At 38.7% G+C, this 25,205-nt stretch overlaps 1 protein-coding gene across 2 annotated transcripts; it reads right to left on the reverse strand.

The window, feature by feature from the left end:
* Positions 1–1,479: 1,479 nt before the first annotated feature.
* On the reverse strand, positions 1,480–25,177 carry LOC126461571 (PRKR-interacting protein 1 homolog). 2 transcript variants are annotated; one of them, XR_007585949.1, is made up of 4 exons: positions 24,869–25,177; positions 20,639–20,818; positions 3,516–5,387; positions 1,480–3,435 (listed from the first exon to the last, which is right to left on the reverse strand). XR_007585949.1 is itself a non-coding variant. In XM_050096007.1 (3 exons), exons 1-3 carry the CDS (start codon positions 24,971–24,973, stop codon positions 5,175–5,177), a joined length of 498 nt encoding a protein of 165 aa, XP_049951964.1. In that variant the 5' UTR covers positions 24,974–25,177; the 3' UTR covers positions 1,480–5,174. The 2 variants fall into 2 exon arrangements, 1 of the variants encoding a protein (XP_049951964.1); XM_050096007.1 differs by having other exon boundaries at positions 1,480–5,387.
* Between the last annotated feature and the right edge of the window lie 28 nt (positions 25,178–25,205).

Below are 25,205 nucleotides of genomic sequence, written 5' to 3' on the forward strand. Positions count from 1 at the left end.
AATTCTAGTCTTTTTGTTAAAGCTCAGAATATGGCTGACTGACTGACTTACACAAAAAATAGAAATAGCAAATGAAGAAGTAGTTAAATGATTAGAGAAAACAGTCAATTTGTTAATGAGAAGAAAACATTATGGATGAATTACAGGCATACTTCAAATAAAGTAATCCCCAACATAATTGTGAAGTGAGGCAAGCAGGAAAGACTAAAATCTTCAAATATTAAATTTTTAGGAATTTGGTTAGATGAGCATCTTGAATGGGATAAATATATAGAATGGCTCAATAAAAAACTAAGTAAATATTGTTACGTATTAAGAATGCTCAAAATTCCTGCAGTGAAGAAACAGTGATGAGTGCCTATTATGCATTCATACATAGTCTACTGCAATATGGTGTCATATTTTGGGGTTTTTCAAGTCTAGCGAAACACTCCTTTATTATTCAGAAATGAGCAATAAGAATTATAAAAGGAATTGCAACGAGGGACTCCTGTAGGGAAATATTCAAAGAACTGAAAGTTATGACTCTTCTATCTATTTATCTCTACAAAAGTATATACTGTTTTAAATCCCATCCCCAGCTCTTTTTATTGAACAGTGACTACTACGATTATGAAACTAGACACACAACTGACTTCCACAGAGAAGCACATAAGAAAGCCTGTATCAAAAAAGTGTAATGTGGTGGTGGTGTGGTCTTCAGTCCAGAAGCTACCCATTCTTCTTCTACTGTATTTCTTTCCCCCGTTTGTGTCAGTTGCTCCCTAATCCTCTCTCTGAAACACTCTACAACCTCTACACACATACACACACGCACACACAGACACTCACACAAACACAACTTGCATGCACGTCTGCAGTTTCAGCGAGCTGAAACTGCACTGCTAGTTTCAGCTCTCTGAGACTGCAGACGTGTGTGCAAGTTGCTTTTGTGTGAGTGTGTCTACTTCTGACAAAGGCCTTAATGGCCGAAAGCTATGAGTGTGTGAATCTTTTTATTGCACCTATCGCGACTCAGCATCTCCACTATATTGTGAGTAGCAACTTTCCTTCTCTGGTATTGTTATATGCAATATCATTCATTACAGGATGTTTTTCATTAATACAAAATACTACTGTTTGGAGCAATTTGAAAAAAAAATCAATTATGCAATTATTTCTCTGCTTTGTAGACTTGTCAACCTGCTGTATACATTATTTGGCAACTTGGGTTTCAAACATATAACACAATATCCAAGAATAACACGGTATAACTATGAAGAGAAATGATAAAAAAAAGACAGGAATGTTGTTGCAAGTATAAGGATGGGGTGAGAAGTGAGAACAATAAGCAATTTGTCACAAGACCACACGGGAGTTTGAGACATAGACCTGAAAATTTAGTATTAAGTAGCACTTTCATATGTTATAATATTCACGTAACACGGAGAGGAAGACATACTGTTCTTGAAAGTAGGGTAACAAGAAAAATGTTATAACTACCCACAGTTTATTTTTTATTGTGTTTTCTGTTAGGACTGGGTTCATTTTCACAGGAAGTGTGCTGGCTTTAAGGTTGATGTGTGTGGATTTAACAATAACTCATTATATCTGGTGACAGGGTGTGCATTTCACAAAAGAACATGTTGAACAGATTTATATTTCAGACGATAATAATTTGTGAACTAATACATGATGAAGATTGACTACATCTGTAAAATATAATCAAGTATTAAAGACCATATGAAAGACTTACAGGTTCTTCTTGACTAGACAATGGAAACAAGATTGTGGTGCCATAACTGACAACACATTTCTACATTTACATTTTGTAAGCTAACGAACAGTGAGCAGTTGCAAGTATGATGGGTACCACTACCATTTTTCCATTTCTTGTTCCATAAATCAATGAAGTGTGAGAAGAATAACTGTAAGTAATCCATGAATTCTTCGAAAGTACACATACTGAATTTTAACAATAAACCTTTCTGTGATGCTCAACGCCTCTTTTGTTGTGCCTGCTGCTGGAATTTGATGAGCATCTCCACAATGCTCTTGCACTAATCCCATCTGATAAGTGTTCCACACTGAATCAAAAATCAACTGAATGAGAGTTATGTAAGCTTTCAATTTCTTGGGTGAATTACATTTGTCTAGGATTCTTCCAAAAGTAATTCACAATATGAAATCTGCTTTTCCTACATTGAGTTTTATATGGTCATTCGACTTTAAGTTGTTCTGAATGAATACCCATCCCAGCAATTATGTAATTAAACAATAACAGTTCTTCCTGCATTTTGTTACAGTTTTTTGGTGCTGTGGCTTCCCTGACTTTCTGGACTATGTTTATTTATTTCTGCAGAGGAGATTTTTCATTTCCAAAATGAGCCAACTGAACTGTATGGGGAGCAAGGACATTGTCAGTAAACTCTACATATTGTTGTATAGCCACCAGAATCATGTGTTGTTGTGGTCTTCAGTCCGAAGACTGGTTTGATGTATCTTTCCATGCTACTCTATTCTGTGGAAGCCTCTTCATCTGCAAATAACTACCACAACCTTCATCCTTCTGCATCTGCTTAATGTATTCATCTCTTGGTCTCCCTCTACGACTTTTACTCCACACACTTCCCTCCAATAGTAAATTGGTGATCCCTTGATGATGTCTCAGAATGTGTCCTATCAACAGATCACTTCTTATAATCAGATTCTCCTATTTTTAGAAAACTTAAATCTATATACAATGTTAACAAATTTCTATCCTTCAGAAATGCTTTACTTGCCACTGCCAGTCTACATTGTAAATCCCCTCCACTTCGGCCACCATCAGTTATTTTACTGCCCAAATAGCAGAACTCATCTATGCTTTTAAGTGTCTCATTTCCCAATCTAATTCCCTCAGCATCACCTGATCTGATTTGACAACATTCCATCATTCTTGTTTTGCTTTTGTTGATGACCATCTTACACTCACTTTCCAAGACACTGAATTCCATTCAACTGCTCTTCCAAGCCATAGGCAGACCTCAAAATTTTTATATCTTCTCCTTCAACTTTAATTCCTTCTCTAAATTTTTCTTTGGTTTCCTTTACTGACTGCTCAGTGTTCCAATTGAATAATGTCAGGGATAGGCTACAACCCTATGTCACTCCCTTCTCAATCACTGCTTGCTTTTCATGCCCCTCGACTTTTACAACTGCCATCTGATTTCTGCACAAGTTGTAAGTAGCCTTTTGCTCCCTGCATTTTACCCCTGCTAGCTTCAGAATTTCAAAGAGAGTATACCAGTCAAAAACTTTCTTTAAGTCTACAAACGCTATAAAAGTAGGTTTGCCTTTCCTTAACCTATCTTCTACGACAAGTTGAATGGTTAGTATTGCTTCACTTGTGCCCATATTTCTCCAGAATCCAAACTGATCTTCTCCGAGGTCAGCTTCTACCAATTTTTTATTCTTCTGTAAAGAACTCAATGTTAGTATTTCGCAACCATGAATTATTAAACTAATAGTTCGATAATATTCACACTGGTCATTACCTGCTTTCTTTGGAATTGGAATTACTACTTTCTTCTTGAAGTCTGAGAGTATTTTGTCTTTTTCATATATCTTGCACACCAGATGGAAGATTTTTGACATTGTTGGTTATCCCAAGGCTATCAGTAGGTCTGCGGAATTTCATCTATTCCCAGGGCCTTCTTTTGACTTAGACCCTTCCTTGCTCTGTCAAATGCTTCTCACAGTATCATGTCTCCCATCTCACCTTCATCTACGTCCCCTCCCATTGCTCCCACTGCCTGTGCATTCATCTCACTTGTATAAACTCTCTACATACTCCTTCAACACTTCCTCCTTTGCTTAGGACTTGTTTTCCATCTGACCTCTTGATATTCATATTGCTGCTTCTCTTTTCTCCACAGGCCTCTTTAATTTTCCTGCAGGTGGTTTCTATTTTTCCTCTAGTGATATATGCTTCCATAACCTTGCATTTGTCCTACAGCCATTCTTGTTTTAGACATTTTGCACTTACTGTCAATACCATTTTTTATACGTCTGTATTCTCTTTTGCCTACTTCATTCGCTACATTTTTATATTTTCTCCTTTCATCAATTAAATTCAATATCTCCTATGTTATCCAAGGATTCCTCATAGGCCTTGTCTTTTCACCTATTTGATTCTCTGCGGCCTTCACTATTTCATTTTTTTAAACTACCCATTCATTTTCTACTGTATTCTTTTCCCTCTGCTAGGCAGTCATTGCCCAATGCTCCCTCTGAAACTCTCAACAACTTCTGGTTCTTTTGACTTATCCAAGCGCCATCTCCTTAATTTCCTACCTCTTTTGCAATTTCTTCAGTTTTAATCTACACTTCATAACCAATAAATTGTGGTCAAAGTGTACATCTGCCCCTGGAAGTATCTCACAGTTTAAAATCTGGTTCTGAAATCTCTGTCTTACCATGGCATAATCAACCTGAGGCCTTAGGTGTCTCCAGGTATCTTTCATGTATATAACCTTCTTTCATTATTCTAAACCACATGTCGGCAATGATTAAATTATTCTATCAGGTGGTTTCCTCTTTCATTCCTATCTCCCAGTCCATATTCAGAATGACATACCAAATATTAAAGTAGTGTAACAGACAAAAACAAGCTTATAATAATGAAATGAGATTTATTATGCCAAAACAACATCAGTGTATGTGGAGCTGAACTGCCACCTGTATGGATATTAATATCCAAAGCTGAATTTCCTTGCATCATCAAAACACTGAGTTGAAAATAAATTTGTAAAACTTCCATAACTGTAAAACATATAGGAAAATACTGTCAAGAGGTCAGAGCTGATCCTGGGACCCATGTGTTTAATCTGTACAATTTTACTAGTGGTAATATTTGGGAATGCTCATTTCCAAATTGCTAGTTGTTGGAAGCAAATAAAGAAATAATGTTGCGCATGCAAACATGAACATTATTTTTGAGGGTCTATTATTAGCTCACTCCATAATCAGTAAGAAATAATGATAATGACCTAGACTTGGTACAGCAGTGAGATAATGACAGTTCTCATCTTGAAGAAATATGAAAATATATACCATTACTGATACATGAACAGAATACATAATGTGCTTCTCTTAGGACTATATTTTCATTTATCCTTACTGATTGCAAATGAGATCAAATTGAAAACCACATATCATTTATTTTCTTCATCGCCACTGCTTCCACTTTCAGCACTGTATTCACTTGCAGAATTGCTGTTCTCAGACTTGCTTAAGTTTTCACTCTTTGGACGTTTTCGGGCCTTCTGTTTTTTCTTCAGTCTTTTTGCTCTTTTCTTTGCAGTCCTTTCTTCAGCAGCACGACGATGCTCTTCTAATTTCTGATGATAGGCTGCATCCATCAGATCCTGTATGAGCAGTAAGCCAAATTAGATACACTGAAATACAAACCAAATAGTAAGAAACAGAAAAGTCACAATAAAACAGTGGGAAATAGTGAACAACCACCAGAAGAAAAATACAGGAACCACACACACTATATGGTGTCCCAAAAGGAATGGTTAATATCCAGGGAGATGGGCTCTGAAATACATACCTTAAGAGTCGTGAGCACTTCTTCATTTTTGATACTGTCAAACAAATCTCTTCTACAGCAAGCTCTTCGCTTTCCATATTTTGAGAAGTAGCAGTATGGACTAAGTGCCCACAGCTCTTAAGGTATGCATTTCGGAGCCCATGTTTACTGGACAATTTTTTCTTGTTTGAGTCCATACTACCTCCTTCTAAAATATGGAAAGCTAAGAGTTTGCAGTAGGAGAGATTTGGTTCACAGTGTTGGAGATGAAGAAATGCTCGCAGCACTTAAGATACGCATTTCAAAGCCCATGTTTACTATACTTTTTTCCTTCAAATGATCGTTCCTGTCATATCCTTCAATACTGAATATTTGTGTGAATGGAGGGTTGTCCCTTACTTTGAAACATTATCAGTTTCATGTTTGGTACAGATCACTGCCTACCCCTTGAGGTACTGCCTCTGTTAAAAGTAATGATACACGAGTTCTCGAGGCGGACAGATGTGTTGTTGAGTAAAGGATCTATGTGTATTGTGAAGTCATGTAGGGACTGCATGGCTGAAATGGTGCACTATGAAGTGTTCCTCGAATAATGTGTCATTTATTTCAGAAAATATGTCTTTAAAACTTCATACAGTGTCAGTCCTTTGTCCACTGACAAAAAAGAGGGGTGAATTATAACTGCACAAATGGTGTGAATTTATGAACAGTAATCATGTAAATGACAAGTGAGAAAACTGATGTTAGACAATTGCTGTTAGCAAGTTAATGAGGGAATGGTACTTAGTCCACAGCAGAGATCCACACAATGTCACAACCTGTATGCATTCATTAAGAAATATCACAATGAACAGGTCCATGGAGGGTTGGCCATATTAATTCATCCTTATATTATACATGATACTAGTTCTTAACAGCATAAAAGCTACCATCAAGAAATAGAACATCCTGCAGAAACATCTTTGTGGAAAGCTTCATATTTTGATTACTGTTTTACAATTTAAATACACAATGTCCTTCACAAATTAAAATATCTCAGAGAATAACATGATTATTGCTGTATCTGGCAATACCGTCTACCAGCAACATGAAACATGAGAATGACTGGTAGGTTGCTGATGGTCTGGCTCTGCTGGTGACGCAACCTTAGCAGGACTGTATGTCAACATTACAGCTGATCACAACAGGCAGATTTGTTTCCAAGTGGAACTCCAGGAGATGCCACAGAAACAGGTGGCACATTACTACTTGCCTCTGTTGATCACCTGCCCACACATACACCAAGCAAATATCATTCGGCCAAAACTGTCCTTGAGTGGCCGTCCAGTCACAGAGTAGCAGTTCTAAACTCAGCACCAGCCACAGAGATTCACCGTAGCATACTGCTGCAAGCAGACAGCAGTTGCAACTGGACCCCTTGCCTCTACTGATCTCAGTCTCACTTGTACTCAGTGTTCCTGGGACGTTGTGCCCCTCGGATGGCAGCCACCAGTTGACTTAGGTATTCTGATCTTGCTGTGTTACTGACCTCTGCCAACAAACTGATTAAGTCAGAGAGTATCATTCCATATCTAAAATTAAATCACGATGATTATTACATGTATCAATGAAAATAACCAGTTATTGAAAACATAATGTATCTCATTCCCATCCAGTAAGTCTCCCCTGACCCAGGGTTCTAGGTGACTTTTCCAAACTCTATACCTTTTCCTAAACCTCAACAGACCTTTCCCTTCCAACCTTCTGCCAGAAGAAGGAGCAACTGGCTCCAAAAGCTTGTATATGTAATACCTTTTTTTAAATGTGTGTTCCCCTGCCACCAGTTAGTGAGTACATTTTTTATCTATCCAATTACATTACGACAATATTGTGAAAAGGGTGGCTGCTGCGTCCAGGGTGTATACACGGACAAGGAAAAAAAATTCCCAGATTTTTCCCAGATCTCCCAGTTAAAAATACATTTTCTCTCAGGTGAAAATACACTTTTTCCGTAGTAAGTGACAGTATACTTTCCGTCTGAACTGTAAAACTTATCAATCCTTTGATTGGATATGGTTTTACACAGCTGCATAGAATTTCTCAGTGCTTTAGAAAAACGAAACTTGGGGGGAAAAAACACGTTTTGGAAAGATCTTTGATGTGCAGCAGCATGTATGCTCTTTATTTTCATATTACAAAAGTATAAATTCGAATTCCACCAACAGGAAAAGTTAATGGTTTAAGTTAATATATATAGTGTTGCTACAAGAAAAGCAAAGCTTTCGCATATAATATTTGTCTTGAAGATTAATAAGCTACAAGAGAAGCTAAGCTTTCACACATAATGTTGATCAGTTTAGCACATGTTACACTTTAAGATATATCACACAAATACACCAGTAAAATTTTTAATGCCGACATAAATCTCTGATCTTCTGGGCTCGAAATTCTTCTAAATGGCTCGTCATTAAAGAGTTGATTTTTAAATGAGATCAAACGCTCTACGATTTAAGAAATTCTTTGCACATTCTCGCACATAGTTCATCTTGTGTAAAAGGAAATTTACTTTGAAAATAACGCTTTTCGAACCACAATTCACAATATTTTCCTGTGACCTGTTAGAAATAGACTCATTTCAGCAGTTGCCAGAGAGATCCAGGTAAGAGGCGTCGCTGCTCTTGTGCACCTATGGCGACGTAGAAAGTCCGTATATTCGTACGTGTAAAACATTAAAAGATCTTACTTACATTATGTCATAAAAGAAACAAGACATCACAGGATACTCCAAAAGCGTTGGAATTTCGTGAACCATACTAAAATGCATAATTCGCCTTAAAGCGCAGGTTCATTTGTCCAGATTCCCAATGAAGTAGGCCTCGACCTGATATTAAGCTTTTTGGTGTAGTTTTCGGGACATAAATTTTCTTGGAGCACCAGTTCTGTATTACCTCATGTTTGGTTCTTTATTATGGCATAACGCCATATTGCTAGAAGATGAAAACATGCACCTGAAATGCAATGAACAGATGAAACTAGACAATAGTGTGGAATTAAACACTTCGTTTCAAATAAATTAACTGCCTCAGCAGGAAAGCTTAATAAAGGCCAAATTTATTTAGCAAACCGACAAAAAACACTTCATTGTTCTGCAAGGTGATTAATGCTTGACTGTCAGAAAGATGGAAATAAAATAAAATCTGAAAACTAGTAACATATTTAAGCCTTCCTTAATTATGTGAATGTATTTTAATTCACTTGATAGCTCCCAGCCACAGACATCCGTCTTGTTTTCATTTGACGTGAGAGCAGTAAACAAAGAGGAAACAGAAAAATCACTAAATGTAAACACGTGTCATGTGGAGACTAACCCCCGCTCCACTGTAACTCAGACTGCTCTGTGGAAAAAAAAAAAAAAAAAAAAAAAAAAAAAAAAAAAGGGGGGGGGGGACTTTCAAAAATAAGTTCATTTTGTAGTGCACATCTTTTTGAAGAGTCTGATACACAAAACACAAATCTTCGAGGAAATGTAAGACATGTTATTTGGTCTTAAGTGTGCCGAAGTGCAGTGCTACGCCTCTTCAAACAACATTCTTACACCACATGTCACTGTATTTTGCTCTGTGGAACTCAAATGTGTATATTTTGTAACGGATGCCATCAAACTATTTCAGGGCAGTGGAAATTAAAATGTCATGTAGCATGTAGCGCCTCTCTTGCTCCCAGTCGGCCAGTTTGACATCCTCTCCCCCCCCCCCCCCCCCCTTTAAAAAAAAAATAAATAAATAAAAGATTGCAATTAATACTGGATGGGATTATTTGTAACCGGGAGAACAAGAACGCTTCAGAAAACCTGAACTCTTTATTGCCTATTAGCTAATAACCTGCTTTCTGTGTGACACAAAATTAAATATAGGATACCAAAAACCAGTAAAGCCAAGAGACATGCAAGACAGTACACATTTCTTGAATCCTTAGGTCCTAGCGATTTCTCTCTCTAATCTTGCTATAGCTTTACATGGCGCACTTTCCTTTCTGTGAAAGAACTATCACTTCATCAAAGTTTGTCAAACGTTTTGCTACATGAAAAATCGAAATGTCGTTGTCTAATATTGAAAAGCTCTTAACACAAATAGTACCCAGACTGGTGTGGTTTCTCGATCTGATTACGTCAATTTTGTCACTGTGTGCTGGGTAAAAGAAAATAGGCCTTTCTAATATTGCAACAATTGCAAAAGTGTTACACACAACAAATAAGCGAGACTGTTTTGGCAATAATGATCACTTTTATAGTACGACAATATAATTCATAAAGTACCAATACGAAATACCTATCTGCCTACTACAATCAATAAGCTTTATGTTAGTAAATAATTTCACATTTCATTCATACGCTTCAGTTTCTCATGCATGAGACGGAAAAGTGGTAGAATGAAATTTTTGTATAAATTTGGAATAGTCATATTCATCTATAATTTGTGTGATGTCCCCATTTCTTCTCCTCCCTCGTTCTAACACACAATCTTGTCATCACTAATTTTGTAACTATTCCTATCACTGTCAAAACTCATTCTACAATTACCTTTACTAACCCTGCCACAACCACCGGTTTAGTTATGCAGGATTATTCTCTGGTTACGTGTTATTACGTGTTCGTACAATGGGTTTTCCGCGTTACTCACAGAATGGAACTTACGGGGCTGCTAGCCAGGGACTACAACTGGCCCTGTCTAGTGTAGCGATCTGGCCAAAAATTTTCTGTTAGAATTTCACTTTCTTGGATACACCGAGAAGATCATACATAATCTTTCTTACCTGTTATTCCTGTCAGTAATTTATTTCCACTCTGGTAGTCTGAATCTATGGATCTCACTAGTAATTATGACAACGCTGTACATTTGCAAACCAAATCAACCACATGAACAAGTAGCCGTTGACATTCACCGGTTTGGCTTTATTCCGCTCAGTTCGTATAACCCCGTCCCGTTTTGTCTGCAGGAAAGTTCACTTCTAGATGTGACGAGGATTCCCCTGGCAGTGACATCACATACACTATGCACACATTCAAAAATTAACTTATAATTCATTCAGAAATAAACTTAGAATGTGTTCAAAAATGTCCAAAAACCGGCAGGGGTGCTTTTCAAAATCATATGAATAATCGATAGACCGACATGTGCTGGATGCTAGGTGCTTTGTGAAACAAGGTTTTTTTCCCCTCAAGAATATGAATTTTCCCCCTCCCCCCGAAATTGCCGCCCGGCTCAGATACCATGGTTTGCCGCCCGTCCCTCTAGATCCGGGCCTGCCACGCACACATGAATCAAGCAGCTTGGGCGCGCCGGTAAAATTTTTCCGGGTATCCCACGTTGCTGGTTGCCGCTACTTCTGCTTACACATCCAACAGCCACATTTCTATAGCCAGAAGCGGGGGAAGGTATTACTTTTATGCGGCTCAACTGCGCAAGTGCATGTGCCCGCTTGTAACTGCTTAAATGAATCAAATGTAAACAGCTGTGATGTTGTGCTCATCGGAGGCAATTTGTTGTTATGAAGCATTGCACAGTCTTCCTAAGGCCTTTGTCACATTTTGCTGTTGGCAGACACTTGCACGTGCACTGTGTTATTCTATATGGTGCAATTGCTTTGCAATTTAAGTTTTAATTTCGTTTTTTTTTTCTCTCCTTCATGTTTTAATGCTGCAGTATTATTCTGCAGTAACGGGATACAGTAATATCCTTTGTTAGAGTATCAGTTTTTACCTGTCAAAATTACAAAAATTTAACCGAAAACTGAAACAACAAAAAATTCCCGGACTTCTAAAAAATTCCTGGTTTTCTCCCGGATGAAAAAACTCCCAGGTTTTTCCCGGATCTCCTGGGTCGTATACACCCTTAATACGTCACCAACTGTTGCAGAAGCTGATCATTCAAGGAGGCAGCAACCCAAAATTCAGGTATCAGTTAGGACTTAAGGTAAAAATCTCAATCTCTCTCTCTTTCCAAACACATATATAAATATTCATATTATTAAAATAAAAGTCATTTTATAGGATGAACCTAAAAGTACTCGGAAAAATATTCAAATAGCTTCTTGAATTCATTTGTGGCTGCTGAGTTACTGGCAGCATTGCTAGACTGCAGTTTTCTCCAGGATGAGGAAATTCTTGGGTTTTTCCCGGATCTCCCGGTTGTCCTGGGTCGTATACAACCTGTGAGCCACAACAGTAAGACTGTCAGAAAGTGAGCTTTCAGCCAACAAGGCCTCACTCACACACACACACACACACACACACACACACACACACACACACACTACTCACACACACATGACCAGACTCTGGCCTCTGGAGCCAGACTGCAGTAGCAACTATCCTTTTCATAATATTATTACATTCCACCTGGATTTTCCACTGTTCAGTTACATTATGATTATTATATGTGTATTGCCACATTTAATTATGTCCTAAGGGACATAGTGTGTGAACTCTTAACTGTATGTGTTTTTGGAATAAAGTACATTACTACTACCTGGGAATCTTGTTTGCATGTGTAGACTCTCTCAGATCATCTCAGTTATAGTACTAGGACTCAAAACTATTTCTGCAAACTTTTCAACAGTTTTACATTGACACAGAAAGAAGTCAGATATTTGGGTACAGATGTATTCAACAATACATCACAGTATATTGAAACGTTTTGTAGAGTGTAAGAGTATCTTCACATGGACCCTTGAAACCAATTGCGAGACAATATCTTCCACCTGACTGGAGGTAGAAACTTTGAGTTAATTTTAACCTATGTGTAGAAGTATAATGTTTTTATCTGGTAAAAGCGGCATCCGATTTTCCAGGGGTATATCTTATTAAATGCATGCATGTACAGCCTTGGGGTGTGTTTTACAACTAAGTTCAGGATCAAAAGGTTGATTTATCTTTCACAAATGTCCCATGAGAGCACTACTGACTGTATAACAAACTTATATGAAACTACTGTCCCTGCTGCTGCTATGCAGCATTACATCCAAAACTAATGTAAGGGGAGGCACGTAAATGGAGTTTCTCACAAAAGCCAGCAAAAACAAATTACATGTCATGAGATCAGGTGTGCCAATGTGAGATCTGTTCACCCCTTATGGTTTACCCATTGTTGAGACAGCTCATAGTTATCGAAATGCTGTTACAAGCAGGTATCAATGTGGGGGTGCTACATCTTCACGAAAAATGAAATTTCAGAATGTTATCACAATTGTGGGAAAGCCAGATCTGCAACATATCCAGGTATATGATTACCGTAACTGTCTGTGAACGAGCTAGTTAGCTGCACCAGGGAGACCACTACCAGCAGGCACACGAACCAGCAACTTGCAACTAGCAGCAAGGTAAACTTCTAGTCCTGATATAAAAGTTTAAATTCACCCCAAATTTCTATTTTCATTCATGTACAAGATACAGTCTTATGAAACCAGATTAATCATTCTAAACATAATATATATTGTTTCATATCTGTAAGACATTCTATTGTACCGCATTTAAATAAAATGTACACCTTTGACTTCTTTTCACATTAAAGAGACTCAGCGACATATGCATCACAACAATTCACGTAATGTAATTATTGCACTGTGTGTTAAAACACTTCGTTGGCTTTTTCTACACAATAAGATTCCATGTAAAGAAAGTAGGATGCAGTATAACAGTTACTGCCAAAGTATTTAGTGATTAAGATTTAGAGAAAACAACAATAATAAATGGCTTGTTATGATTACAGCCCACAACTAATAATGATGAAATATCGCTATCGGAGACCTAGCAGAAAATACTCATCACTTATGATTGTTTTAAGTCATACATCAAAACATTTCTGGACTTTGCAAGAAGAAGTAGATGAACCAAATGGTGCAGACAAGCTTTACCACAAAATGAGGAAGATTAACACGAGGGATAAAAATGTTATAAACAAGAAAAAGAGAAAACTATTCAATGCAAAGGAGTAAAACTGCACTATTATAATGCATTGGCAACATACAAGGGGTTCAAGAAAAAACATCTTTTAGAGCAGAATTAAAGACATTTCTAATGAAAAGTGTTTCTACAATGTAAGTGACTATGTTAACTTACAGAAATACTTGGACCTTGTTTATTGTATAAAATAATACACCTGTATTTATAACAGGTACATTATTTTTGCTGTGTATGTCTTCACAAGAACGTTTCTGCTGTTTCTTTCCTGTTTTCTCTGTTTCAGATGCACTTGCAATACATCACTTCATGGGCGGAAATCAGTTACATGAATAGTTTTCAAGGAAGGAGTGTTAGCAGTTGTTTATGTATTCTCATAGTATAGATGGCAGTGCACTGCACTGGTCCGCCTTTAGCTTGGTTCAGTTCTTACTACCATCACATGTCAAATTTTTGTATCACTCTCTCTTTTGTTTTTAGGAAATGAAACAAAGCACACATTTGGAGACACCACCTCTGGCTGGCATCTTGAATTTGGACACGCAATGGCTTGAATGGCAACTCCGATGCTGATTATCTTGGAAACAATGCAACATATAGAATTTTTTTCTTAACAATTATTTTTCAGCACAGCCTACCTTGTAATGCTCTTATAGGATTTGCAGACTGTTTCTGACCAACCTGCATAGCTAAGTTTCATGATTTAGCAATGTTACTGTCCATACTTCTTGTGCACAATTTAAGCTAATTGTAGACTACAGATACATTTGCTTTCATTGATAGTTTTTATATATATATATAAAAAATTAGTATACCAAGCAAGGCAGCATAGTATTAAGGTAATGGATTTGCACTTGATAAGAGAGGGATTTGAACCTGTACCTGGCCATCCTGACTTGGGCTTTCCATAGTTTCTCCAAGTTGCTGGGGTGAATGCAGGGTTTGTTCCACTGTAAAGGCCATGGCTGACTTCTGCCTCATACTTACCTAATCTGATTCAAGTCTGTATATGTGTAAGTTATGTCTGTATTGTGTAAGTTATATCTGTAATATATCTGATTTGTCCGGTACAGTTGCATAGAATGGTCAAAGAGTTAATAAATAAATAGATCTGCCCTATTCAGGAAGCAATAAGCTAAAAGTAATTGCTCTTGGCAATTTTGGGAAATACTGGTAATTTTTGCAATGAGTGTTGCAGTAAGTAGGCAGGCAGCTGTAGGCAGGGGAGTGGAAATTTTGACTGCCCTTTGTCTTATGGGGCACAACCAAATGTCAAGTTTTCTTCTAAATTTTAATACTGTATAAGCAAAAACACTTAGCAGGTAAAACAAACAAACACACACACACACACACACACACACACACACACACACACACACACACACACAGGACAGTATGGATAACTTGCTAAAGTACACCTAAAAATTGCTGAAGGACATTAGAGATTCATCTGATTATAAGGAACAGCATACATCAGATTACCAAAGTTTCTCTGCCACTGAACACATTAAAACATCTGATATTATAAATCTGAAACAGACTGTATATACAAAAGTACCGGGTGATCAAAACGTCAGTTGTTGTTGTTGTTGTTGTTGTGGTCTTCAGTCCTGAGACTGGTTTGATGCAGCTCTCCATGCTACTCTATCCTGTGCAAGCTTCTTCATCTCCCAGTACCTACTGCAACCTACATCCTTCTGAATCTGCTTAGTGTATTGATCTCTTGGTCTCCCTCTACGATTTTTACCCTCCAAGCTGCCCTCCAATGCTAAATTTGTGATCCCTTGATGCCTCAAAACATGTCCTACCAACCGATCCCTTCTTCTAGTCAAGTTTTGCCACAAACTTCTCTTCTCCCCAATCCTATTCAATACCTCCTCATTAGTTACATGATCTACCCACCTTATCTTCAGCATTCTTCTGCAGCACCACATTTCGAAAGCTTCTATTCTCTTCTTGTCCAAACTGGTTATCGTCCATGTTTCACTTCCATACATGGCTACACTCCATACAAATACTTTCAGAAACGACTTCCTGACACTTAAATCCATACTCGATGTTAACAAATTTCTCTTCTTCAGAAACGATTTCCTTGCCATTGCCAGTCTACATTTTATATCCTCTCTACTTCGACCATCATCAGTTATTTTACTCCCTAAATAGCAAAACTCCTTTACTACTTTAAGTGTCTCATTTCCTAATCTAATCCCCTCAGCATCACCCGATTTAATTTGACTACATTCCATTATCCTCGTTTTGCTTTTGTTGATGTTCATCTTATATCCTCCTTGCCAGACACTGTCCATTCCGTTCAACTGCTCTTCCAAGTCCTTTGCTGTGTCTGACAGAATTACAATGTCATCGACGAACCTCAAAGTTTTTACTTCTTCTCCATGAATTTTAATACCTACTCCGAATTTTTCTTTTGTTTCCTTTACTGCTTGCTCAATATACAGATTGAATAACATCAGGGAGAGGCTACAACCCTGTCTCACTCCTTTCCCAACCACTGCTTCCCTTTCATGCCCCTCGACTCTTATAACTGCCATCTGGTTTCTGTACAAATTGTAAATAGCCTTTCGCTCCCTGTATTTTACCCCTGCCACCTTCAGAATTTGAAAGAGAGTATTCCAGTTAACGTTGTCAAAAGCTTTCTCTAAGTCTACAAATGCTAGAAACGTAGGTTTGCCTTTTCTTAATCTTTCTTCTAAGATAAGTCGTAAGGTTAGTATTGCCTCACGTGTTCCAACATTTCTACGGAATCCAAACTGATCTTCCCCGAGGTCCGCTTCTACCAGTTTTTCCATTCGTCTGTAAAGAATTCGCGTTAGTATTTTGCAGCTGTGACTTATTAAACTGATAGTTCGGTAATTTTCACATCTGTCAACACCTGCTTTCTTTGGGATTGGAATTATTATATTCTTCTTGAAGTCTGTGGGTATTTCGCCTGTCTCATACATCTTGCTCACCAGATGGTAGAGTTTTGTCATGACTGGCTCTCCCAAGGCCATCAGTAGTTTTAATGGAATGTTGTCTACTCCCGGGGCCTTGTTTCGACTCAGGTCTTTCAGTGCTCTGTCAAACTCTTCACGCAGTATCTTATCTCCCATTTCATCTTCATCTACATCCTCTTCCATTTCCATAATATTGTCCTCAAGTACATCGCCCTTGTATAAACCCTCTATATACTCCTTCCACCTTTCTGCCTTCCCTTCTTTGCTTAGAACTGGGTTGCCATCTGAGCTCTTGATATTCATACAAGTGGTTCTCTTCTCTCCAAAGGTCTCTTTAATTTTCCTGTAGGCAGTATCTATCTTACCCCTAGTGAGACAAGCCTCTACATCCTTACATTTGTCCTCTAGCCATCCCTGCTTAGCCATTTTGCACTTCCTGTCGATCTCATTTTTGAGACGTCTGTATTCCTTTTTGCCTGCTTCATTTACTGCATTTTTATATTTTCTCCTTTCATCAATTAAATTCAATATTTCTTCTGTTACCCAAGGATTACCTACTTGATCCTCTGCTGCCTTCACTACTTCATCCCTCAGAGCTACCCATTCTTCTTCTACTGTATTTCTTTCCCCCATTCCTGTCAATTGTTCCCTTATGCTCTCCCTGAAACTCTGTACAACCTCTGGTTCTTTCAGTTTATCCAGGTCCCATCTCCTTAAATTCCCGCCTTTTTGCAGTTTCTTCAGTTTCAATCTGCAGCTCATAACCAATAGATTGTGGTCAGAATCCACATCTGCCCCTGGAAATGTCTTACAATTTAAAACCTGGTTCCTAAATCTCTGTCTTACCATTATGTAATCTATCTGATACCTTTTAGTGTCTCCAGGATTCTTCCAGGTATACAACCTTCTTTCATGATTCTTGAACCAAGTGTTAGCTATGATTAAGTTATGCTCTGTGCAAAATTCTACAAGGCGGCTTCCTCTTTCATTTCTTCCCCCCAATCCATATTCACCTAATATGTTTCCTTCTCTCCCTTTTCCTACTGACGAATTCCAGTCACCCATGACTATTAAATTTTCGTCTCCCTTCACTACCTGAATAATTTCTTTTATCTCGTCATACATTTCATCAATTTCTTCATCATCTGCAGAGCTAGTTGGCATATGAACTTGTACTACTGTAGTAGGCGTGGGCTTCGTATCTATCTTGGCCACAATAATGCATTCACTATGCTGTTTGTAGTAGCTTACCCGCACTCCTATTTTTTTTATTCATTATTAAACCTACTCCTGCATTACCCCTATTTGATTTTGTATTTATAACCCTGTAATCACCTGACCAAAAGTCTTGTTCCTCCTGCCACCGAACTTCACTAATTCCCACTATATCTAACTTTAACCTATCCATTTCCCTTTTTAAATTTTCTAACCTACCTGCCCGATTAAGGGATCTGACATTCCACGCTCCGATCCGTAGAATGCCAGTTTTCTTTCTCCTGATAACAATGTCCTCTTGAGTAGTCCCCGCCCGGAGATCCGAATGGGGGACTATTTTACCTCCGGAATATTTTACCCAAGAGGACGCCATCATCATTTAATCATACAGTAAACCTGCATGTCCTCGGGAGAAATTACGGCTGTAGTTTCCCCTTGCTTTCAGCCGTTCACAGTACCAGCACAGCAAGGCCATTTTGGTTAATGTTACAAGGCCAGATCAGTCAATCATCCAGACTGTCAGTATAAATTTGAAAAGTGAATAAATCACGGAATAATGTAGAGAGGCACGAACTGACACACATGCTTGGAATGACATGGGTTTTTATTAGAACCAAAAAAATACAAAAGTCCAAAAAATGTCCGACAGATGGCGCTTCATCTGATCAGAATAGCAATAATTAGCATAACAAAGTAAGACAAAGTAAAGATGATGTTCTTTACAGGAAATGCTCAATATGTCCACCATCATTCCTCGACAATAGCTGTAGTCGAGGAATAATGTTGTGAATAGCACTGTAAAGCATGTCCGGAGTTATGGTGAGGCATTGGCGTCTGATGATGTCTTTCGGCATCCCTAGGGATGTCAGTCGATCACGATACACTTGCAACTTCAGGTAACCCCAAAGCCAATAATCGCACGGACTGAGGTCTAGGAGGCCAAGAATGACAAAAGTGGTGGCTGAGCACACAATCATCACCAAACGACACGCGCAGGAGATCTTTCATGCGTCTAGCGATATGGGGTGGAGCGCCATCCTGCATAAACATTGTATGTTCCAGCAGGTGTTTTATCAGCCGGGATGGGGATGATGCGATTCTGTAACATATCGGCGTACCTCTCACCCGTCACGGTAGCAGTTACAAAACCAGCATCACGCATTTCCTCGAAGAAAAAGGGCCAGACAACGGTAGATGTGGTAAATCCAACCCATACCGTGACTTTCTCATCATGCAATGGAGTTTCCACGACAGTTCTAGGATTTTTGGTAGCCCAAATTCTGCAGTTGTGGGTGTTGACAGACCCTCGGAGCGTAAAATGAGCTTTGTCGGTCCACAACACATTACTCAACCAATCGTCATCTTCCACCATCTTTTGAAATGCCCACAGTGCAAATGCCCTCCGCTTCACTAAATCGCCAGGTAACAGTTCATGATACCGATGGATTTTGTATGGATAGCTTCGGAGGGTACGCCTAAGTGCCAACCAAACAGTAGTGTATGGAATGCCGGTGCGACTGCACGAGCGCTGACTTCCCCGTGCATGGACGAACCCGCTACAGTCTCCATTTCTTCCTGAACTGTCTCAGCAGCATTACGCCTTGTGCTTGGTCGGCCACTACGGGGTCTATCGTCTAAACAACCCGTGGCTTCGAACTTCGAAATCATTCTCGCCACAGCTGCATTTGTCAACGGACCTTTACCCATTCAAATCCCCTTCCTATGGCGATAGGATCGTAACGCTGAACTAGCACATTCCCCATTCTGATAATACAGCTTCACTAAAAGTGCAATTTCAGGTAACGTCAACATGCTGCGACTGCTGGTGCATCTGATTCTCTCTCATTTTACAGCTCCTTTTATACACGATTGTCATGTGCAGTCACTGACGTTTTGCTGTCCAGCGCCATCTGTCGGACATTTTGTGAACTTTGTTGTTTTTTTGGGTTCTAATAAAACCCCCATGTCATTCCAAGCATGTGTGTCAATTTTTACCTCTCTATCTACATTATTCCGTGGTTTATTAAGTTTTCCAATTTATACTGACTTTTTGATCACCCAGTATATTCTTTAATACACTACAGTAAACACTCAGTGGGTTGGGGGTTGGGTTGTTTGGGGAAGGAGACCAGACAGCGAGGTCAACGGTCTCATCGAATCAGGGAAGGAAGTCGGCCGTGCCCTTTCAAAGGAACCATCCCGACATTTGCCTGGAGCGATTTAGGGAAATCATGGAAAACCTAAATCAGGATGGCTGGACGCGGGATTGAACCGTCACCCACCTGAATGCGAAGCACTCAGTGATAAAAAACAAATACAGAACGTAAGTGCCCATGTGAAAGACAAGAAGCCATCTTCCACTTGAAACACACACTATGAGAAATGACATTAAAATATTTTAAGTGTGTATCTGTGTGCCACAGTAACGGTAAATATGACTACCGTCATAATGCGACAGTAAAAATAATCAATTTTTGATAATACAATATAATTGGATAGATAAAAAAATCTAATCATCAGGCAGTGGCAGAACGGGCACATAAAAGAAGGTTATACTTAAGCAAGCTTTCAGAACCAGTGGCTCCTCCTTCCGTCATCAGGTGGGGGAAGAGGGGTGAAGGAAAAGGACTGGAGAGGTTTAGGAAAAGGGGTAGATTTTGGAAAAGTCACCCAGAACTGTGGGTCAGGGGGGACTTACTGGATGGGATGAGAAGGAAAGACACTCCTCATCCCGTCAGGTAAATCTCCCTTGTCCCGAGATTCTGAGTGACTTTTCCAAAATCTACTCCTCTCCCTAAACCTCACTAGTCCTTTTTCTTCACCCCTCTTTCTTCCGCTTATGCCTGAAGAAGGAGCCACTGGCTCTGAAAGCTTGTGTTAAGTATAACCTCCTTTACGTGTGTGTTCTGCCGCCGCTTAGTGAGCAGATTTTTTCTCTCTCCAATTACATTATACTTTAATAAGGTGTAAGAGAAATACCTTCTCAGCTCTTTCTTGGATGAATTTCTGCCTAGCATACTCCTTCCTGCGTAGATGTCTGTAGACATGAAACTCTCCACTCCCTGCACCTGCACTGGAGCCCATAACATTCCGCACAAAATCGGGCACATGGGGCATGCTCTTGTCCTTTGGCCTTTCAGGAATTGTGACAGGCTTGTCCTGCAATTTAAGAGACATCTGTATAAATGTGGCTAACAATGAGAAGTACACAACCTAAATTCTGCAGAAAATACTCTGGAAATAATATGTTTGTATTATTATTAATTTGTCTGCAAGGATAGAGAAGTGGCAGTGGGGGGGAGGGAAGGAAGGGGGGAGGGAGGGAGGGTCTATCAAATAGACATGAAACTATGGCAGCCTTAAAAGAGAATACCATTGCATCACCAAAACATGCCGATGAAATAGACTGCAATTGCATGTCAAGAACAATTTCCAAAGTGGCACAAGAAGTGGATTAACTGAAGCATTCAGTATCCCTTAATTTACTTAAAGCTAAACTGTAAACTTTCAACATTAACTGGTCCTTGGACTACAATATAGATTAACATGTTACTCCATGGGTCAACCGAAACATGTATCGTTGAATATAGGCTTTGACCAGTGATGTGACAGTGTTGTGTCATATGGGTGGTGGAGCATTTTGAAATGGATTGTGTTTGATGAGGGCGTGTTGGAGTATGTGGTGGTGCTCTGTAGCATTGAAAGTAGTTGTTTTGATATTATTTTAGAGTTATGTTAGTGAGTCACTGGACTGCTTGACTGACGTTTGCTAGGAATTGTATTGCAAGTGTGTGGGGTAGTGTCATTTGTTTGTGTACTATTTTAAAGTCAGCTGGCTATAGATTTGTTTGTAGCTTTGGATTTATTGTTTCAGTGCATTATTTGGGCTTGGAGATTTAATTTAATTTTTTTTATTTGTTATTAGTTATGGAAATGACTATGAAGTTTACCAACATGTCATTCTACACTGCAAAGTGTGCTCATACAAAGACTACTGTTAAATTCAAGACACAAAGGAATTTACACTTGGCAGCTATTGGGCATTGATTTACATCAACTTATCTGCATACTAATGATGTGCTACCCCTGCCATTATTCTTTTTACTTGTGGCATTTTGCTGTTTCCTATAAGAGTTTGAGCATGGTGTGCATCTGCACTGAAAGCGTCATTGGCTAGCCTCGCCATAATTATATATGTGGTATCTTTCCTTTTGGACATGTCCGAAAGAACAGACACCACCTACATAAATTATTGCAATTGTTTGGTTTCACTGTCAAATATGCAGTGCATCACATTTGTAATGATTTTAATGAATTCGGTATCAAAGCAAGTCTAGATTTACAGCAGGAGGAGGTTGAGTGGGTAGTACAACACACACAATGTATTAGTTCATTTTATATTATTCTTTAATACAGAATACTTAACTTAGATGCATTCCATGTCAACTTCAATGACAATCTATATTCATTACTGTCTTTGAGTACAAGAAGAACTGTACATTTGATTAGTATTGAAGGACAATCACAGACCAATCTACATTTAACTTAAAAGCTTTGGTACACAGTTCTGAGTAATAACACTATTGGTGCCATATCTGAATCATGTTGATGCTGCTGTCTTGTAAGCAGACATCCAGAAGGAGCGGTGCATGGAATTCCTTGAGGGCATGTCTTCGTAGATGCCTCTCATTCGTGGCAGCGATTGTCTTTAGCTTGTGATGCCGTCGTGAGGTAGCAACTGTAACCTGGGTCCTCATTCTTTGGATGAAACCAGAACCAAAGTTGCCGAGTCTCAGACAAGGGACAAGTATTGTTGGCGGGAAAATGTTCGGCATCCGTTTAGAGAGGGCTGCATGGTTTCAGGAGTCTAGGCTGGCCATGCGAGATAGAGTTGCTAACATATTATTTTTGCTATTGCTCGTCAATTCAGTTTTGTGCTCATGAGATGGGTTTTTGTGATTGTCTTATGTTACATTGGCTTTCTTTTTGTACAGATGTTTATTCAGAGTTTATTAAGGAGGGGGGAGGGGGAGAGGTTGAGAAGGGTGGAAATTGATGAGCCTGCTTGTGAGAAGGTGAAGTGAGGGGCAGGTAGTGGTTTTGTGGGAACATTGGTGTGAGAGGGTTGTTGTTTCAGTGGCTCAGTGTTCTGAGTTAGTTTTTAGGGCGATGGTTTGACGGACAAAACTGATATTAGTTCTATTAATTGAGGAATACATTGAGGAGGGGTCCATATTGTTTCTGGTTTCAAGACTTAGTTTAGTGTGGAGTTTCTGAAGACTGTATATTGAACGTGTGGCAGGGAGGCGGGCAGTATTTAATTTAGGATCGGTATATTGATAAAGTTAATTTTGAGTTTGAGTGTAGTGGATCTATGATCATACCATCTCTGTGAGGAAAGTTGGGAGGGAGGTGTGGGTTTATGATTGTGTAAGGTATGAATGACTATGTAATTTTTTGGGTATTGTATTTAGGTAGGACGGGGGGGGGGGGGGGGGTTTGGATGGAGTGTGCACCAGGTTAGACTTATCTACCAGCTGACTTGTTGGTAAGCATGTTTTATGGTTTTATTTGCTCTTTATCACAGTATGTATGGGATTTACATTCATCTGCATAGTTGTGAAATTGATGAAAATGTAATTTTTATCAGTTTTTGGGTTTGTTAGTCGAAGGTAATTTTGTTTGTTTGTGATTGTTGGGTTTTGTCCCTCCTACATTTGAAAGGTTTGGTTTTCGATAATAGCTACATGAGCGAGTTTTGGTTTCTTACTATTGGAGACTTCATGTAGTTAAATTGGACAAGTGAAGGTTTTGATACGGGACTGGGAGAGCAGTGGGTAGTTTTGCGAACTTAGTTCTAGCTACACAGGTTAAGTGAAATTTATGATACCAGTTTTTGGAGATTCATTTGTGGTTGCTGTAATATGAATTAATTTTCTCTTTTTGTACTTATTGAGGTACTGTTTGTTGCTTAGGATTTTGAGTGCTTGATTTTTGCTAAAGTTTTTGTTTTGGTATGTCTTAATTAGAAATCAGACATATTTTGTTAGTCCTCTGCCGAACCCCCTGATTTCCAGAGCTGTCCCTTTAGTTTAATTTTACTTTTCCTATTAAATATATTTGATATTATTTTGTTTGTACATGTCTTTAATATGTGGTTTTATGATGCTATATAGTATAGGGCCAAAATGTGGTGGTGCTCGCCTTCTTGATGATGACGGGCCAAAGCATTACAGTACATCCTACCATCTGAGATTTCATAGATGCATTTGTTGACATTGACAACTGGAAGGCCACATTCCAATCTACCTACACTTTGGGCTATGCTGTTTATACTTTCACTGCAAAATATAGACATGAAAACAGATATAGACAGTGTTCTCTCTCCTCTTTCTGTTTGCTTACATATGAATGACACAATCATCACATTAGTGGACGAAGCTAGCATCATCTATCTGTAGATTCAGCTGGTCTATAACTTTTAGATGATTTTGATCTTAATGGATATATCTTAGTTCAAGTCTACGAATATAGTTGACACGAACGAAGCTGGTAAATTACAAGAATGCAAGAGAAAAATCAGCTGAGTTTGCATCAAACTATGAATGAAATTTCAAGTTCACAAGGAATTTGAACAGTGGGCCACACAACTGCTTATATAACGATGTGTGACTTTCACACACAATAAATATTGTTTTTGACTCACACTCTATGTGAGGGCGAAGGTATTGTCTTACATGAATTTTTGTTGTGAAGCTGCTCAAGTATGATGCAGAGGATGTCTTTCATGGATACAAGAAGCTACAACAGGTTGATGTTTTTCTTGGTTCAATTGGAAAAGTAGTGTATATGAAAACAACTATTCTGTTTCGAGTCACAGCTCTGCACCACGATTATTCATATATTTATATCTGACCTCTGAGGAAGTGTCGGCGCATTAAATGGGGTGGGGTGGGGCGGGTGAGTGTGCGCGTACATAAAAATGAGACATCAATGAAATTCAGAACTAAGTACTACACAAAAAGTAATGTTTCATTCCACTTGCACTGCACTAAGCCGCCTTCACTAGAATATCTTATGTATCATTTTTCCCACGGTATGACTGTCATAATCAATACAAGACAAAAATGAATGTAATAATCGGTAAGCTTTAAGCTTTTGTACAATATTAGAATATTCAGTTCTCTAATAAGTAACCTCTTTACATACCGGATTTTTCATCAATTTTTCTAACTTCAATCTTTGAATTTCTAAGGGTGTCTTAGCTATGAAAATTTTATCGTCTTCATCTTTTTGTTTGTTATCGCTCTCCATGTCTTCTGTTCGCTATAACACAGAACAATCCATTCGCTATACGTCAAAACTAAAACACAATGTTCTGTGCTCACTCTCCCCAATCCGCACGTATAGACTAGTATAAACAACACAGTAAACTTCTACAAAGCTGTTAGTTGTTACAAACAAAGATGGAACTAAAGGTAGGATTTGCGTTACGAGACAGCGCATCTCGTGCTATTTGGCTCCATGCTTTACTAAATCTTTGACA

The sequence above is a fragment of the Schistocerca serialis genome, chromosome 1 (genome assembly GCF_023864345.2).
Source record: "Schistocerca serialis cubense isolate TAMUIC-IGC-003099 chromosome 1, iqSchSeri2.2, whole genome shotgun sequence".
Classification (NCBI taxonomy): Eukaryota; Metazoa; Arthropoda; class Insecta; order Orthoptera; family Acrididae; genus Schistocerca; species Schistocerca serialis.